The sequence below is a fragment of the Mus caroli genome, chromosome 5 (genome assembly GCF_900094665.2).
Source record: "Mus caroli chromosome 5, CAROLI_EIJ_v1.1, whole genome shotgun sequence".
Taxonomy (NCBI): Eukaryota; Metazoa; Chordata; class Mammalia; order Rodentia; family Muridae; genus Mus; species Mus caroli.
The window spans coordinates 66,467,984-66,487,143 of NC_034574.1; the positions used below are offsets into that span (position 1 = coordinate 66,467,984).

Consider the following 19,160-nt stretch of genomic DNA (forward strand, 5'->3'; position numbering starts at 1 on the left):
GCTAGGATTACTGGCTCAGACCATTATTGTCACCCTAATATATAGGACCTCTGTGTGCCTGCGTGTGTGTGTGTGTTTGTGTATTGCTGAATCATAGAGAACCTTAGCTGATGTGCTAAAAACTTGGGCTTAGACTTTAAGTAGTGAAGAGCCATTGGGGGATTTAAGCCAGCATGGGATTTTCCTTGGGGAAGACCTCATAGTGGCCATGTGCAGCATGAGTCAGTAGTCTCAGAGAATGGAGCCTGAGCCAGGGCTGGACAGGAGGGGCACCAGTAAGTAACACAGAGGAGGTGGGGCATTTGCTATCAGATGGCTAGTGAGGGAGAAGGGAGAGTGACTCCCAGGCTTGTTTCTAGGTATGCAGGCTTGACACAGAGAGGACAGGTGTTGCCTTGAGGTACTGCTGGAGAGTGAAGTGAGGTAGCAGTGGGCTTGGAGAGAAGGTTGATGTAGTTTCAGATGTGGAATCAGAGTGGTCAAGTGGATGCTGTTGATTGGTCAGGATGAGATCGGAGCAGTTAAACTGCCAGTGGTTGGGAATTTTGGATGGGAGTCTACAGCAGTGGTTCTTGCCCTTCCTAATGCTGCGACCCTTTAAATACACTTCCTCATATTGTGGTGATGATCCCTAACCATAAAACTATCTTGGTCACTGATTTATAACTGTAATTTTGCTACTGTTATGAATATAATGTAAAATGTCTTGGAGATAGAAGCTGGTCTAAAGACTAGCAGTTAATGTTGACCTCTACACATGCATTTTAATGAGCAAAAGAACCTGCAAAGAATCCTAAAGAGGAGGGAAACCAGATGAGAAGACATTTCTGGAGGCTGTGGGAGTTTCTTGAATAAAGAGCTGTGTCAAACCTCCAGAGATCAAATACAATACAGATGGAAGTTGTCCATTAGATTGGAGAGTTATGGAGTTATTGGTGACTTTGGCAAGAATTTCAGGGGAAAGATAGGTGCAGGAAAGAGAAAAATTTCATGAAAGAACAAGCATGAGCTGAAGTGGAGAAATAGGCAGTCTCTGGGAAGGAACACGTAGGACCGGGGAGACGGTGTAGATTAGTGGTAAAATCTGGCTGGACAAAGCTTCCTGGGAACTGAGCTTGGCTCCTGGCACTCATTCATGCCACTCGTATCATCTACAACCCCAACTCAAGTGGATCCTACACCCTCTTTGAGCCTCAGAAAACAGGCAGGCAGATATAGACAGACAGACAGACATATACACACAGAGCGCTCACGCACACACACACACACACACACACACACACACACACACACACAGAGAGAGAGAGAGAGAGAGAGAGAGAGAGAGAGAATAAAAAGGGAACAAAATGATAGATATTCCATGATACATTGTGGACGTTGGTTCTAGGACTGGAAGGACCAAACTCCACAGTACTCAACTCTCTAGTTGTCAAATGAGCTAGCATTTGGATCATATGACCTATAAAGATCTGCCTACTCTAAATCATTTCTAGATTTTATTTCTAATACTAAATATATGATATAATTTATATACCATGCCAGTATATATTATGTTCTACTTAGGAAATAATGGCAGGGGAAAAAATCAGTATGGATTTAGTATAGAAATAATTTTTTTCAAAAACTTTAGAGATGTGGATTGGACTGGATTTTTTTTCTACATAAAAACATGTTATATTTCCTATTTTATACAGACTAGTGTGGGGCTCTTTGTGATGATCCTATGTGTTTCTTATAGGTGTCATCACCAAATCAGATGTAGAGTTTTTAGGTACTTTAAAAAGCAGTGGTCTGAAATAGCCTTGTCCTTCGAACTGCCTGCCTTCTCCAAAGGTTGAAGGGCACACTGATGAGTCCAGAGAGAGTCCAAAGTAGACTCCTTAAAGGTTTAATCCTAAAGGGCACAATCCAATATTTTCTAATTTGTACTTGATTTTTCCCCAGAGGATTTAGTTTGGGGCCTTTCCTTCTTCTTAGGTGTATTTGATAGTGTGCCAAATTTGATTCATGGGACACTGCATTTTATTCCAGGAACTGAGGATGCCGTGGGTCCCGAAGGCATGGAGAAGTTCTGTGAAGACATTGGTGTTGAACCAGAAAACGTAAGTCTGCCTTTAGGACAGTGTTCAGTGGCCTTTCTTTCTTGCCTCTGTTTGTCTTTTGCCAAGCAAAGCCACAAAACAAGATGCAATTGTGTGTTGGCTTGTTGTGTGAGGCCATCTGAGAAATATGTCCTAATTCTAGTTTGATTTATAAGTAGAATGTTTTCTCTCCCTCTCCCCCATCCCTCTCTTCTTTGTTAGAGACAGGATTTGTCTGTGTAGCCCTGGCTGTCCTGAAACTTGCTGTGTAGACCAAGCTGGCTTTAAACTTAGAGAGCCGCCTGCCTCTGCTTCCCAAGTGCTGGGACTGAAGGCGTGCGCCACCACTGCATGGCCTGGTTTTTTCCCTGCCAGTGTTGTGCTGTAACTGTGGTCATTTACTGGGTTGGTTTCTTGTACATTAAGTGATTAATTCTGATGTATAAGAAGGGTGTGGGCATGCGTACCCACAGTGGGTACCAGCCACCCTGTGCTGTGTACCTTTATCCCCCTCAGTAGCTATTCCCGCTTAATAAGGAGCTCCAGATTTTAAATCCTTATTCATAAAGGGCTGAGTAGGTGGTCATTACCATAAATTTCCCACAGGTCTTTCACTTCTAATTGAACTTAACTCAAAAACTGACTGATTTTTAGTATAAACGCACTAAATATTTCCCTCAGAATTTAGAATTGTTTTATATATGCTTAATTATTTTTGCCTAGTTCTCTGCATCACAACTGTTAAATAGTCTATCTTGTTCTCATATGTTACACTAAAATGAAAAATTACACATGTGCCCTGGTTCATAAATGATGCAAGTTGGTTTTCCTCTAGCTGCCAGTACAGCAAACCTGGCAGGTCCTAAGGGAGGTGACAGTCTGGAGGAGGTCTCAAGGGACTGTCCCTTGTAAAGGCATCTGGTGCCCACGGTGTACACTGTGCTTCTAATGAAGACTGGGAGTGAGGTTTTATACCTTTTGGTCTTCATTTCCCCTTTGCCTTTTCTGCCTTGGGGCTGCTCCCTCCCCACAGTGTCTCCAAGAGAAGAGTTACATTTTCCAAAGGACCTTTAGAATGTTTTCACCATATGGATTTTTGTTTCGAAATTTTTAAAAATTATTTTAAGGTGTTCTAGTTCCAATGTTTTGGTAAATTATTCACCTTGGTCTAGATGCTGCAGGTCATGGTGTTTCACACGGTGGCTCTGCTGTGCAGGGAAGATGGCTGGTGCTCAAGGCTGGGAGGGAGTTGGCCTGGCAGGGGTTAGAGAAAGAAAGGGGACAAAGAGGAGATGGGAGGGGGTGCGCAGCCGCAGTTGAGTGAGAGTGGAGTTCAGGGTTAGGGTGCAGGACTTGAGGGATGAGCTGAACAGTTCACTGAGGCAGAAAGCCTGCCTCCATGTGGGATGATCCCACTTTGATTCTGACTGGAAAAGGAAAGTGCTCGAAGCTCCTCAGCAGTAACAGCTCTGGAGAAAAGGCAGCCATTCCTGGTATCTTTGCTGGCAATTAGGAACCCTTAGACTGTTTCTGTAGGAAGAGACAGTCTTGATATGTAAAATTATGTGGGGGACTAAAAGACTAAATTCAGATTTGGGTTGTTTCCAAGTATGTGCTGCCATGCTCCAGTTCTGTCGGCACAGAGGGAGCGGTGGTATTTCATAGCCTGAGGTGACAAGTTTTGTTTAATGAACCCCAAACTACTGTGTCCTCAGGCTGCAGCCTGCAAAGCAAGCAGAGCAACAGTCAAGGCAGCGGTTGGTTGTAAAGCCTTTTTCACCTCTACTAACAAGCACTTTAAAGATATTTTCACTCCCTGCTTCCTGATTGTATCAGGCCCATAAAATTCAATATCCTTTTATTTACTAAGGGGTGGGAGTCCTTAAAAATACATAGCTTTCTCACTGATTTAACCCCAGGATGATGAGTGTTCACTGAAGCTGTTTAACTCTGTGTGTGTGTGTGTGTGTGTGTGTGTGTGTGTGCGTGCGCTAGTGCATCTATTACAAACTAGATACAAATTAGTATCAAATACTAAAACAGGATTCCCTTCCCTTTTCTTCCTCAAAACCCATCCTCTTTGCTGTTTAAAATTCATGACTTTTTTTCATTAATTGGCGTGTGTGTGTATGTGTTTGTGTGTTTTTGTGTGTGTCTGTGTGTGTGTTTGTGTGTTTTTGTGTGTGTATGTGTTTCTGTGTGTGTGTCTGTGTGTGTGTGTTTGTGTGTATATGTGTGTGTGAGTGTGTGTTTGTGTGTGTGAGTGCGTGTTTGTGTGTGTGAGTGTGTTTGTGTGTGTCTTTGTGTGTCTTTGTGTTTTGGGGTATGTTTGTGTGTGTCTGTGTGTGTGTTTGTGTGTCTTTGTGTGTGTATGTGTTTTTGTGTGTGTGTGTTTGTGTGTGTGTGTTTGTGTGTGTCTGTGTGTTTTTGTGTGTGTATGTGTTTGTGTGTGTGTGTTTGTGTGTGTCTGTGTGTATGTGTGTGTGAGTGTGTGTTTGTGTGTGTGAGTGTGTGTTTGTGTGTGTATTTGTGTGTGTGTGTTTGTGTGTGTCTGTGTTTTTGTGTGTGTATGTGTTTGTGTGTGTGTGTTTGTGTGTGTCTGTGTGTATGTGTGTGTGTTTGTGTGTGTGAGTGTGTGTTTGTGTGTGTCTGTGTGTGTGTTTGTGTGTCTTTGTGTTTTTGTGTGTGTTTATGTGTGTGTTTGTGTGTGTGTATTTGTGTGTGTGTGTTTGTGTGTGTCTGTGTGTGTATTTGTGTGTGTGTGTTTGTGTGTGTCTGTGTGTGTGTTTGTGTGTTTTTGTGTGTGTATGTGTTTGTGTGTTTGTGTGTGTCTGTGTGTGTTTGTGTGTGAATATGTGTGTGAGTGTGTTTTTGTGTGTGTGTTTGTATGTGTCTGTGTGTGTGTGAGTGTGTGTGTGTTTGTGTGTGTCTGTGTGTGTGTTTGTGTGTGTGTGTTTGTGTGTTTTTGTGTGTATGTGTTTTTGTGTGTGTGTATGTGTCTGTGTGTGTGTTTGTGTATGTGTGTTTATGTTTTTTTTTGTGTGTGTGTTTTTGTGTGTGTGTTTGTGTGTTTGTGTGTGTTTGTATGTGTCTGTGTGTGTGTTTGTGTATGTGTGTATTTATGTTTTTGTGTGTGTGTGTTTTTTATGTGTGTGTGTGCTTGTGTGTGTATGTGTGTTTGTGTGTGTGTGTCTGTATGTTTGTGTTTGTGTGTGTGTGTTTATGTGTTTGTGTGTGTCTGTGTGTGTTTATGTGTGTGTGTGTGTGCACGTGCATGCTCATACACTCTTGCCCAGAGAAGACTATTTCTCCTGCTCCAGGCAGTCCTGACTGGCCTGCAGTTGTTAGTGTAGCCTGAGGCGCCTGGACTCTCCTTGTCCGGCTACCATCCGTGTGGAGCTCACATTTACTTTTGGCCTTTGTGACAGGACTGAATAGAGACTAAGCTTGATAATACGCACAGTCAGTTAAGAATGTGGTTGGTTTACCTGGGTAAATTGATTTTAACACACCAGAGTTGCAGTACACCTCTGAGCTGGGAGAAAATGCACTATTCGTCATCTGAAGAACGTACAGTGCGCCCTGTGGGAGAGAGACTTCTTAGTAGCCACTCATGTATAAATCACATTTCTTTTACCTTTATTTAGCAATCATATTTTGACCTCTTTAAATCTAAAAAACCACTGATTTTTAAATTTAATGTTTTAAAATAAAAATAATTTTATCACTAGTTTTATTCTATTATCTTTGTCAAACCCAGACTCACTCGGTTTTGAAGCCACCCTTCACACCGAGGTGACTGGGCCACGTGGGCAGAAGCTCATGCAGGACGTGGGAGTAGCTAATTGCCCAGGTCTGATGTGTTGCTGTATTTCTGTCTTTTAACAGGTAGTTATGCTTGTCCTAGCTTGGAAATTGGATGCACAAAACATGGGCTATTTTACTCTACAGGAGTGGCTGAAAGGAATGACTTCCCTACAGTAAGTCCGGGGCTGTGAGGGTCTCGGGTGGTTAGTAGAGGGGTGTGGAAGATGGGTACAGTAGAGGAGGGACCTCTCCAATCTCCTCTGGTAGTCACCTGGCTCCTGGGAACTTAGGACATGGTGTGTGAGAGAAGAGAAACCTGGTAGTGTAGCAAGCCTCCCTTGGTCAGACACGGAAAGACCACACCCCATCCTAAGGATAATGACGGTATAGCTTAGTGAATGAAGTGTTTATATATTGAACATGTGGCAAAGAAATCGATAGTAAAGAAAGCAATGGTAAAGAAAGCGATGGTATTTCTCAGGAGCTGCTCTGGGAGGAAGTGATTCTCCCTTTCCCATGCATGTGAGTCACGTATGTAAAGCAAAATTTTATAACAGCTATAAACATTAAAAATATAAAGTTTTAGTACATTTTATTTAGCCACAGATATCCCAAAAATTATCACTCTAGTATATAATTGTGCTTTAAGAATTGAGCTATTTTATTTTTTCTTTCTTTATAAATTTGTTGTGTATTTTCAGTTTTAGTCTATCCAGTCAGTTTTATTAACCGTGCTGACCCCTTAGTCTAGACTAAGAAGAACAATTAGTAGCTTTATGTGTTTACTTGGTGTGTGTGTCTGTGTGCGCGAGTGTGCATGCGCACACGAGTGCTTTCTTACTTTAGAGTTTCATTCAAAAAAACAAATTATTTTGCTCTATGGGAAGGAGCACCTTGGGAGAGGGTATGGTTCAGATGGTGTCCAAGAGGAAGCACTAGTTAGCTTCAGTCTGAGAGCCAGGAGTACTCTATCATTTTCTTTGCCCCATAACTAAGAATAATAGACTTACAATTTATTGGATTAAAGTTGTAACTGAAATAGTTTCATAATTTTATTGAAACCATGATGGATTCATTGGCCTTTAGTGTCCCTGTGCCTCTGTGGGTACAGCCTGCACTGTGTGTATTGTGTCTTCTCTTTGCTGTTTTCCTGTTTGAACCCCACAGTGTGAAAACAGACAGTTTGGCTTAACTTTGAACATTGGACAGATGGGGAAACTGAGGGCTTAGGGAGAGTGATATGTGACTTGTGAGAGTAAGCCTGGGAAGAAAGACATGGTTTTTAACTCAGTTTCCTCGACAGCATTGTCTGTGGCTGAGGACTGATAGGCAGAAGTCACCATCCTTTTAGAGACACATTTCTTGTCTGTGTGCACTACAGTTGTGGGGTGGTGGCATGTGAAATGCCGGTGTAATGGCGTCTGTCATGTTGGAGCCTGCTGACCCATCCTTGCCTCATTATTTTCCCTACTGCTGTCAGAAAGGGAATTTCGTATCTGTTCAGAGTGTCCTTGGGACCGATGTGGATACGTGGCGTGTGGGGATTTCCTTCAGCTATCCAGAGGCAGCGCCATCTCTCAGGCCTGTGCTCAAAGGCCTATGCTCATCTGTTCTTGAAGGGATGATACTCATTTTCTTATAGGCTTGGGTTCTGTCAGACATTTATCTTCACAAGATTTTTTATTCACACCAGGTCTTGTGTTTGAGTGCTACACATCCTGAAAGAAGCCAGTGTCTCCACTGTAGGGGACATAGGACTCCATGAAGCTCTTGGTTGTGGGCTCTGTTCTGTGATGTGGTGTAGTCACTGCTGGTGGCTATGACCTAATTCTAGAAATCCAGGGCTTGGCGATGTATGACCCACTGGAAAGGCAGAAGAATCTGCTCTGTGTGTGTGTGTGTTTTAAAGTTTGGAGACTGGTTTTCTTATTCAACATGGAGGTGATCATTCAGGATACAGTTATTGTTCTTTGTGGTTCAAGTGTTACACAATGTCAAGTTTTTAAGGGCCTTCCTGCAGCCTCCCTAGATTAGCCATCTGTTTAGGAAATATTTGAGTGACTCTGATATGCCAGTTCCCACATCCTGGGAAAGAAAACTCATGAACAAGATTCATCTCAGTGGTTTTCAACCTGTGGGTCATGACCCCTTTGTGGGGGGGGGGGTGTCAACCCTTTCACAGGGGTTGCCTAAGACCATTGGAAATCTCAGATATTTATATCCAGTTCATAACAGTAGCAAACTTACAGTTATAAAGTAGCAATAAAATAATTTCATGGCTGGGGGGTCACTACACTATGAGGAATTGTGTTAAAGGATCCTGACAAGAAGTGTGTGGTGATTTGAATGAGAATGTGCTCCACAGTGTGAGCAATTGGTCCCCAGGTTGCTGGCACTGTTTGGGGACATGAGGAGGTGTGTCCTGGCTTGAGGAAATACGTCACTGGGTTGGGATTTGAGATCATATAGCTTCACCTTGTACTTCTATCTCTGCTTCTTGCTTGTGGTTGAGATGTGATCTGTTAGCTTGCCAGCTGCCTGCTGCCTGCTACTGTGCCTTCGGCAGGATGGACTCTTAGCCCTCTGGAATCGTAAGCCAGAATAAACTTGTTCTTCTCTTCACTTACCTTGATCAAAGCCTTTTATCAAAATGACAGAAAACTAACTAATGCAAGAAGCAGTTCAGAGAGAGGAGAGGTTTATGTTGGCACACGCCATGAGTAGATGTCTGACATGGGAAGGCCTAGCAGCAGAGGCATGCAGGTCTGCTTCCTCCAGCCTGCCCTCACTTCCCGAGAGCGCCACAGCCCCTCAGAACCATGCCGCTAGCTAGAGAGGAAGCTCTCAAACATGAGCTTGGGTGGACACTTTGCTTGGGCTTATGGCTACCTCAGAATGCCAAATGCATTTAGACCAACTTAAAAGTCTTCATAGTCTCAGAGTTCCAACACTTTAAATGTCCCAAATTCTCTTTTGAGAGTCAAGGCAGTCGGTTAGTTGTGAGCCCTGTGAAATTAGGAAAGTTAAGAAACATACTTCCAGTCTACTATGACATAGAATAAGCACTTTGATCCCAAATCAGGGAACTGGGAGGATAGCAGGAAAGATCAGCCTAAGTGAGACCAGAAACCCGAAATGGACACAAAACCTCGAAGCTCCGTGCCCAGGATCTGAGGGCTCGCAATGGCTTTCTCTCTGCTCCACTGGGCTGGAGTAGCCATGCCCCCCCCCCCTTCTGCTTGTCACCTGTGGAACAACTGACGTCTCTCTTGGGCCAGCTCTCCTTGTACTTGCAAAGGTTCCTCAGTAAACATGCCCACCTTCCTGGCTGCCATCTGTGGGATTTCGGAATCTGTATCACAACACGGGCTTTAGTTCCACTGCGTGACACACTGCCCACTCGGAGTTCTGGGCAGAATCTCCTTTCTACTACATGTTGCCTGACGTCAGCGTCCTTACGGAACCTTGGCAGTTCTCTCTCCATGACTCTGTAGTTCTTCTTTTTTGTTTTTTTGAGACAGGGTTTCTCTGTGTAGCCCTGGCTGTCCTGGAACTCACTCTGTAGACCAGGCTGGCCTCGAACTCAAAAATCCGCCTGCCTCTGCCTCCCAAGTGCTGGGATTAAAGGCGTGCACCACCACTGCCTGGCTGACTCTGTAACTCTTGTACTGTGCATGCCTTAAAAATTAGCACCTGTGCCAAGTTGTGCTGCCAGCTGTAAACACAACCTGACCAGAGCTGCAGCAGCCCCTGAACCTAGCGAAGGACCTTCCTAAGGATTCCTCGGTGGCCTCCTTCCGGGTGCCACTTGAATCAGTCCCTCTCCAAATAAGTTTTCGAATGAGTCTGCATTGCTGCATTTTGAAATGTGATTAGTGTGACCCGCAGGCTGAGGGTTCTGCTGAGCAGTGTCTCCGTGTACAGCTCCAGCTAGCTGGTCAGCACTTGCTTAGTTATGGTCTTGATCCCAGTATTAACATGGTTTGAACCCTCACCAAAGTGGCCACTCCTGTCTTCACCTCTAGCCATGTTCACGCTCCTTCCTTCCTATTCTCTTGACTGTAAATAAATGTAGGTGAACACACGTGAGCCACGCCACAGCTTGAACATTTTACACTGTCTTGAAATAGACAAAATAGACCATTACTTTTGAACTCAGCCTTCAGGTTTTTAGGACATGAACAGGAGTTTGAGAGTTCCTTGGCAAATATGATTGATCTCCAGTCCAGTTCCCAAAGCTCCATCCCCCATCCACGTGCCCTCCTGAGAGCCTGTGAGTTCCTGTGTGCCTCCTTGGCACTCTAGTCTTCCACACTTTGACCAGACTTGCCCGGTAAGCTCTTGCTAGCCTTGAAGGCTTTGCAGTTTTAAACTCTTCCACATTCCTCCTATAAATCTGTTCCAGATGCATATAAGCCACACTGTCAGGTACTTATCTTTATCCTTCCTTCTGGTTCCATTCAGGACCCCAGGCCCTGGGGTGCTGCTGCCCACACTCAACGTGGTGGGTGCCCACCCCTGAGTCATCTCTCTGGAAACACCTTCAGCAGGCACTGAGAGTTACACTTCCTGGGTGATTCTAAGTGCAGCCAGGTTGACCATGAAGGTAACTTGTCACCAAGACAAAGTCCATTAGGGGCAGGACTTAGAAATAATACTTAAAAAGTTCAGAAATATTAGTCATTCTGCTAGTAGAATCACTAAGTCCTGTATTTGTAAGATGTGTTTACCTAGTCCACAGGAAACCTCAAAGGGAAGTGGCTGTGTGTACTGACATGGAAGTGGTCTGTCTTTTTAGTTTGTCTTCTGTTTTAGATTTCTCCCCTGGGTTTTGGTCATTTTTGTTTTATTAAATCTGTCCTGTTAAATACTTTAGATTCATATTGGAACCCATGTGCCTATGATAAAAACCTGTATTTCTATGCAGTGATACACATTTTACTTTATTTAAATTGATATAGCAGAAGTTTGTTTCTTACAGTTCTGGGTGAAGCTGTAGGCCGAGGCTCCAGCAGCTTTGGAAGCTAGGGACAGCTTGGAGCTGGCGTGTCAAAGAGTGCCTTATGGCTGTGTGCTCACCCACTGGTTAGGACAAATGAGTTTCTTTAGGCTGCTTTTTAAGGACATTAGTCCCATTCACAGAGGCTTTGCCTTTGTGACTCAGTCCAAAATTCACCTCCAAAAATTTAAAAATATTTTTAACTTGCTTGTTTAAAATCTTATGAAGACTTGCTTGTTTAAAATCTTATGAAGCATGTCTATCTTTTGCTCCTAACAGTTGACTACTCCTCCCATCTTCTCCTGGTGACCCTCACCCATTTCCCTCCTAACGACTTCACATCCTCCCTTGCCCTTGTTTACTGTGGTTTTGTTATTAATGACCCTTGAATGTAATGCATTCTTCCCTGTGTGCCTGGGGTGAAGCCATCCTCTGGGCATAATGCCCACAGTCACCTTGAGGAATTAAGATTTCAGCACACAAATTGGTGGCGTGCATGAGTGGGAGAGAGGGGCAGACACAGGTACAGACTAGCAGTCCAACCTTTGGTGAAAAAGACAGCCTTTCAGGGTGGTGATTACCCCACAGTGGGGAGCTGTCAGAACTAGAAGGGCCTTGAGTTTGGGGAGGGCTTAGAACGGTAGCCAGTGTTTGTGTAAAGCTCTGGTGGCCAAGTGAAGGGATGGTGGTGTGGAGGGCAGTGGGGAAAGCTCTCTGCCTTTGGAAGTGGGCTTCACTCACTGAGCTTTGAGACTTACCTGTGTAATACACTTGTGATTACACAGTGTGAGGTGGGAATACAGCCACTTTCCAGAAAGCCCTCTGTCTATTGTCCCTTCCCTCTGACAGGGTCTTTGCTGGGTGGCCACTAGGTGGCAACCTGTTGTTCCAGGCAGGGCGACTGAGCCCTGTCTTCTTATTGGCATGAGCTCTGGGTTTACAAAGAGCCCTGTGATAGATGGAGCAGTACTACTGGATACACAAAGTGGAATTTTGGATAGACATTTGATCTCATTTAGTATAGGAGACTTGCTCACTTCTCACAGTTGGCCATGAGTTGCAGGTGTCTCTCTCTAGGAGAAAGGTCACCCAGGCCTGGCACAGGTCTTGTTTTGCTTTCACACACTGTTGTACCCCAGCACCCACACACACTCTGTTCTCTCCTAGCAGGTCTCTGTTCAGGTTCCTGAAGCTGAATCTATTGCTCGGGACTGACAGCCCGTCTAGACGTGTCCCTTAGGTTCCCTTTCTCGTGCCAACCAGGAGCCTTACATGGCTTTGGATGGACGAGCTGCCCCCTCTCCAAGCCCTCCCTCAGTATTAGTAACATTATTACTTTTTCTTTAATTACTAGGGTCTTGGTTCTGCAATAGTACACCCAACGCCAAATAAGCCTAAGCCAGCTGCCACTCCTGTGTCCCAGCCATACCTACCCCCATGCTGTCGCTGGTGTTTTTCTCATCTCTGCCATCCTCATTTGGGTTCTGACACTAGGTCTATAGTTAGACTCTCAGCTTCTCAACTCTTTTCCTTCCCTACCCCAATTTTGAGAGCTCCGAAGAGCTGTCGAGGGTGCAAGCCTGGTCTCTCCCATGGTAGGAGGTTGCCTCTGTTGTTTGTAGGATTCCATATAAAGTTTTCACAGTGGACTGTGGGAGGCGTGTATAGCTATTCTTTGGGTCTTGAACGAGTGAGTTCAGTAAGTATATCATAGCAAATGAAAGTAAAAGAATAACTATCGTTAGTAACAAACATCAAACTGAAGGCTCACACTATCCAGCAGAATTGATGTGGAAGCCCTTTTAAAGCAGCCAGGGGCATGCCTGATAGAGTACCTGACAGAGCTGAGCCCCCTTGCTGAACTTCCAAAGAAAAGAACAAAACCACTAGGGAAGTAAGTCATTATGTCAGGAGCTCACACATCCCCCAGACACTGACTGGGAAGCCCTACTAAGGCATTGCTTCCTGACTGGGCAGTCTAGGTATAGCAGCTGGAAACCCACTGGAGAGGGCCGAGGCAGTTCAGTGGGGCTCCCTACCTCCACCCCGAGCTTCCAGCCTTTCCCACACCCCTCCTTCCCCTCCCGTTAGACACTTTCCTAGTACTGGGTAAACAAACCACAGTAACTTCTGTGAGGAAAAAGCTTTGTCTTCAAGTGCTCTTTAAGGGCACCTTGCCTGCTATTCAGTGTTCTCGATAATTCCTGCCTCACTTAGGAAGGCAGCCCATTCCCCTGACAAAGATGACACTTAAGTGTGTTTGAGCAGGGGCTGCACAGGATGGGACTGAGACCAGAGGACAGTCTACCCCTCTTCCTAGAGCCAGCTTCTCAGTGACTTCAGATGGTTCACGACAGTTCGCCAGTGCACCATTCATTACAAGGTCAGAGGAGGACTTGGTACAGTTAAGTGAGCTCAGGTCACCAGATTTGTGTAACAAGCACTGTGACCCCCCCCCCTTCTTGTTAGCCTGGTTCTCATTTTTTAAGGCTTACATGTTACAAACAAAGTTAATTTGTGGGGGTGGTGAGATGGCTCAGTGGGTAAGAGCACTGACTGCTCTTCTGAAGGTCCTGAGTTCAAATCCCAGCAACCACATGGTGGCTCACAACCACCCGTAATGAGATCTGATGCCCTCTTCTGGCTCATCTGAAGACAGCTACAGTGTATGATAAACAAATCTTTAGGTCAGAGCAAGAGGGGTTTACTAAAGCAAGCAGAACTCTAAAAAGAATTCAATTCCCAACAACCGCACGGAGGCTTACAACCATCTATACAGCCACAGTGTACTCATATACATAAAATAAATAAATCTTTTTTTAAAAACCCAAAGTTAATTTGTAAAAATAACTAATTAGTGTGCTTCCTTATCAAAGGTAAACACTGTTACTTACTGGTAAAAACAGGTTGTCATCAGCAGGGCTCCCTTGAGAAACAGCTGGTTTCAAGTTTGAAGCAAATTCTGTGCCAGGGAAGGAGGAAGTGTGCAGAGATTGGTGGGCACACATCAGAAGGATGCAGCCAGGATCAAGGGCCACCGCCCAAACTGGACAGTTCCCATTGCAGAGAATCAAATCCGCAATGGACGAACACAGTGAATTAAAAGGAATGGCAACTCTTAAGTCCCAGAGGGAGAACAGTGTTGTCCAGGGCTCCTCACAGGAGGAGCGGGAATTCATGTGCTGCGTCTTCAAGTGTGAGCCTAGCCGCGAGGTAAAGCTGCTTTGGGTAGGGGGGTGTTCAGTGGCCATCCAGCCCTGCTGCAGTTGCTGTTAGGGGAGTCATGGGGGCCTGGGGGGGGTGCTTGCAGTGGCTAGGACCCCGGAACAGGTGTCTTATTAGGGGCTGTGGGAGAGCACTAGCAGAAGACATGAAGGGCTTTCACTGATATACCTGACCGTCACCATGTCACAGGCAGGATCAGTGTCTCTGCACTAGAATGTCTAATCTGTAAGCTTTTGTACAGACAACTTAAGGATAAATTGAGGCATCAGGAAAACAGCAAGTTGAAAATAAAGTTGAACTGGGCAGTCACAGTCTTAAGGTGGCATCCACGGGCTGCTTAGTGTTTCATAGCTAGGAGAGTACACTCTGGGGCTGGGCAGGAGGCTCAGTTGGTAAAGTATTTGCTGTACAGGACTAGGGTCTGAGTTTGATTCCCAGACCCCATGTTAAAAGCCAAGGACAGTGGTATATACACACAAATCCCCGCACCGGGGACAGAGACAGGCAGGGCACTGGGGCTCACTGGCCAGCCATTCCAGCTCATGCGGTAGATTTCTGGCCAATAAGAGACCTTGATTCCAAACACAAGGAATTCAGCACCTGAGGAGTGGTACTTGTAACTGACCTTCGTCCCCCACATGTACACACACATATATGAACACAGAAGTAAATAATAAATGGAGAATTTGGAGCATACCCCTCCCTGCATTAATACAAGTTAATTTCAGCAATAGGGAACAGCCTGATGTGACAAGGTTCCTCATGGTGTGTCCAGAAAGGACATAAGGACACAAAGTGAGTGCCATGTTCCCATCATGGGGAACCTGCGTGACAGAGTGACATGCTAGAGAGACAACTGTAGTGGTCTCTAAAAGCAATTACGAAGGCGCTCTGTAGAGCAGCTGGAGGCAGCGCTGCTGTTTGCTAGCTGAGGAAGTAGTAGTAGCTGAGAAGAGCTTCAGTGTGAAGGGGAGTGTAACACTGTGCTGGGTTGCTGTGTAGGCACTCTTCTATGCCTTCAACATTTATTAAAAAGTACAGAGAGCAACTGGTCATTATAGACACAGTCCCGTCTCCAGCTTTTTATTCTTTTGGTTTTTATATTAATTACTTCAATTAAAAAAAAAACCACTCAGGTTGTAATTTACCTTTATTCTGTTTCCTAGATGTGATACAACAGAAAAACTCAGAACTACTTTGGATTACTTAAGATCATTATTAAACGATACAACAAACTTTAAGCTCATTTACAGATACGCGTTTGACTTTGCACGGGTGAGTTCTCTGGAGCCTGTCCAGATGTTCCCCTCTCCCTCCCCTCTTTTATTACCTTTTTACACCACAGCAAAGACCTTGAAAAGTTACTCCCAGACCATGAGCTAGTGTTTCTAAATGCTTTGAAAAACTGATTCTGGGCCAATATGTGTGTCAGCTAGAAGTTCCAGTGGCTGCCACTGAACACCTCCTGTGACGGGCTTAGGAGCAGGTTGTGCGCGAGCCCTGTGTCTGATGCTTAGAACCATCGGATGGTCTTGGAAAGGCCGACCGTTTTCACATAACAGACCTTCTCCCCTAGAGAGACTAGAACACTGACCGTAGCTAATCCAGTTTCACTTTGAAGGATGTCACAGGAAAGAATGTGAACCTAAGCCCAGGCTGATTTCCTGTTTGTTGATTTATCTATTCAAGGCCATGTTTGTGACACGGGTGAATAAAAACCTAGTCACTTCAGGGAGTGAATTCCGAATGACTCGGTGGTATGTTCATAGAGACCTGCCCTCAGCCCTTATAGCTATACTTTACTCCAGATTAGTGTCTTCTCTGGGTGTTTGTTGGGTTTAGATGACTAGACTTTGGTTGGCTGCATTTTTTATATTTCTTCCTTTCTTATTTATTTATTCCCAGCAGAGTGAGGAATGATTCTTCCCTTTTCTGTGCTGACCTTTTTTTATTCTTCACTCTTTGGCTTTACCAGTTTTAGCACCAAAAATGTATTCCATGGCGAATTATAGTCTGCAGCAGAACGTCCGTCAGCGGTGCTATGTGGAGTCGTAATTCATGTCATTCTGAAACTGCAGCCTTACGGAGTCACGGTGTGAATGGAGTTAACTGAAGCTAGGGATGGAGGGCATGAGAGTCACACGTGGTACTTGATGGAGCGGTGTTTATGTAATTATACATAGGACGCAGGGTACTAGTTTCTAAGCTTAGTACATAATCATCCACCCCACCCCCCACCCCCACTCGCACCCCTTTAAACATGTAGAGGTCCCTTCAGGAATATCCTAACTTTCTGCATCCAGATCAGCTCCTTTTGGCTTGTTTAGGTGTCAACATTCTCTCGGCCACCCTCTGTGCTTTAGATTCACGGCTCCTTTGCTCCTTCCTGACTTCCTCCCATTCTGGGTCAGTCACTGTGGCCCACCTTACAGGAGCTCTTTCGATCTCCTCTTTCTCGGTGCCTCCACTCCACTGCAAGCTTGCCAGTTGGGGTTCTTGTTACTTGTAACCTGCCTCTTTTGCTAGGCATCCTTCACACGCAGCTAGCGTCTGCATCACTAAGGAGTCATCAGTCGTCCTCCTTCCTTACCTGGCTTCCTGACTCCTTCGGCACCTCTAACTACATTTATGCCGACATGGGCATCCTGATGGGGCTGATGCAGCTGCCCCCACCACCACCCCCGCAGCCAGGAGGTTGTATCTGTTTCATACAGGAGAAGAGGGAGCCAGGGGGTGTAGAGAAATGACCTCTGCCACGTTATTAACAGTCAGTGGATCTCCCACTGAAGCACTTGAATCTGTGGCTTGGTCCAGCCTCACATAATCATGTTCCAAGCTCCTGACTTGGTGACATCTGCAGGGAACTGTATTCTGTGTAACCTGCCGAGCCTGACACCTGACCTTTCGGCTTTTCTGCTCTCTGCTTCTGGTCATGCTGAGCTGTTGCCTGGAGCCCTGCTTACACTCCCACACCCGTCTTCAGGCTTCTGGGCCCCATCACGTGCAGCCTGTGTTGGAGGGCTTGTGCCATAGTCACTTACACAGCCCCAATAACTCCTTGGTGCGACATTGGAGTTTAGGTACACATTCATGTTCCTGGTAGACTGAGGACTGTGGGATTTCCATGGGTTCAGTCTCCTGGTTTTGAGGGGTATTTTCAACAGGTAGTGGTGAGTTACTCCTTCTTACACAGTGACGGACAGGAACTGCTCATTTTTATCATTAATTACCAATGCCATTCATTTCAGCTTAAATACACACTGAGGCAAATCTGTTACTCGTGTTTCTTCTCCTTAGTTGTAGCTTACAAGTTTGGGAAGTTGTGTTTTCATCTGCGTTCAGTTAGCATATCTGTAGGTTCTGTTTTGATGGACTTGCTGCAGAGCACAGCAGCCCTTAATCCTCCGCTCAGCTTCTCTCCCTCGCCACTTCTCTTCAATACATTGATTAGAAATACGTTGATTGTTTTGCAGGTATTTGGGGTTTCCTGGGTGGTCTTTGTATTATGGATACCTAGTTTAATTCTGTCAGAGAAGTACAATTTCAGTCTGTTTAATATATGGTCCAAAGTATGGCCTGGTCTTGATTGTTGCATATCTCTGTTGTCTGGTGACTCTAAGTTGGGTCAGTTCGGTTGAAGGTGCTCAGGTCTTTACTGAATGCTGTCTGTTAGTTCTGTCAACTGAGGAGTAGTGAATTCCTCAGTTCTAACTTTCTCTGTTGACCTGTATCCAACCTGCTCCAATATATTTTGAAGCTGTGATGTTAGGTTTAGACATGCTGTCATGTCCTGAATGAACTGATCCACTTTGCTTTATGAAGTGTGTCTCTTCTTTATTCCAAAGTTACTGTGTGAGAAACATAGGGTATCGGGCACTCATTGGCTAAAATCTGCCTGGCCTGTCAGTTCTCTCCCTTCCCTTAACCCACGGGTGTCTGTGTATTTAGAACAGATTTCAGATAGATGGCGTGCATGCAGATGAGTCAGTTCGTGTCTTACAGAGGCTGATGCTGCATCTGATGTGGATGTTTCTGACCCCGTCCTCCTGTTGTGCTCTTCTCCCTGTTTATCCAACCTGCTCTTCCGAGGGAACACAACGTCCTTGCCGCGCCTTGTCTTCTTTTCATGCCTTCTTTGGGACTGAGATGGGGTTTTCTGTCCTGAGAGTCTGTCATTTATTCTTCTATGCTTTATTCCTCATATTCTCTATTGTATTATTTCTGCTGCTCACCCCAGGCCTTACCGTGGTGTGTTAAAGGTTTACAGTTTTCATTTGCGTGTGTAACGGTGTAAGAGCCTCGGCAAAGGTGACTCTGTTTTGCCTGTCATAGTTTGAGCATTTTACTCACGCTGTGAGGCTTACACTGTAGTTTTGTTTAAACAGGCAGATGTGTCAGTTGCAGGGACCCAGGTTGATGCTGCTTCCAAGTCCTTCTTCCATCTTATACAGACCAGTCTCTGTACCATTTTCCTTCTGCGGGACAAAACTTCCTTAACAGTCGTTGTAGGCCAGAACTGTTGCTGCTGCTGCTGCTGCTGCTCACTATGGGCTTGGCTTTGCCTTCACCTTTCTAGATGCTTCTCTGGGTAAAGGCTTGGAAGCTGGCATTTCGCCCTCTCAGGGATGACTCTCTGCTGTCTCCAACAGTGTGGCGTCCAGTGCTGATCCCGTCTTTATCCTCTGAGCATAGTGCCTGGTGACTGAGATAGTTTTTCTCTTTGCTCTGCTGTCCGGCAAGTCGACCACATGCTTCCAACACAGTTCTCTGGGTTATTACTCTGATTGGGATCGTTGGGCTCTTTGAATCTGTGGGTTCACTGGAAAATCTTTTAGGTGTTAGGTGTCTCTTCAACTATAAACTGTTGCTATATTTCTTGATACTGTCCCATGGGCCACCGATAGCACATTTCCCTCATTTTAGAATTTTATTGTTGTGTCCTACGTTGTTAATCATTAACATTTTCTAACCCCCTGACAACATCTCTCATTGCAGATACTATTTCATCTCAGAAGCCCCATTTCTTTTTTTTAATGCCTTCTGCTTTT

General features: G+C 45.1%; 1 protein-coding gene across 7 annotated transcripts in view; it reads left to right on the top strand.

Moving 5' to 3' along the window:
* Nucleotides 1–19,160, top strand: part of Dcun1d4 (defective in cullin neddylation 1 domain containing 4) — a 76,667-nt gene that overhangs the window by 48,404 nt on the left and 9,103 nt on the right. For all 7 annotated transcript variants that reach the window (XM_021163557.1, XM_021163560.2, XM_021163559.2 and 4 more), the window contains 3 exons: nt 2,032–2,102; nt 5,970–6,061; nt 15,279–15,387. In XM_021163557.1, the coding sequence (XP_021019216.1) occupies nt 2,032–2,102; nt 5,970–6,061; nt 15,279–15,387 (272 nt within the window). The remainder of the gene's footprint in view (nt 1–2,031; nt 2,103–5,969; nt 6,062–15,278; nt 15,388–19,160) is intronic.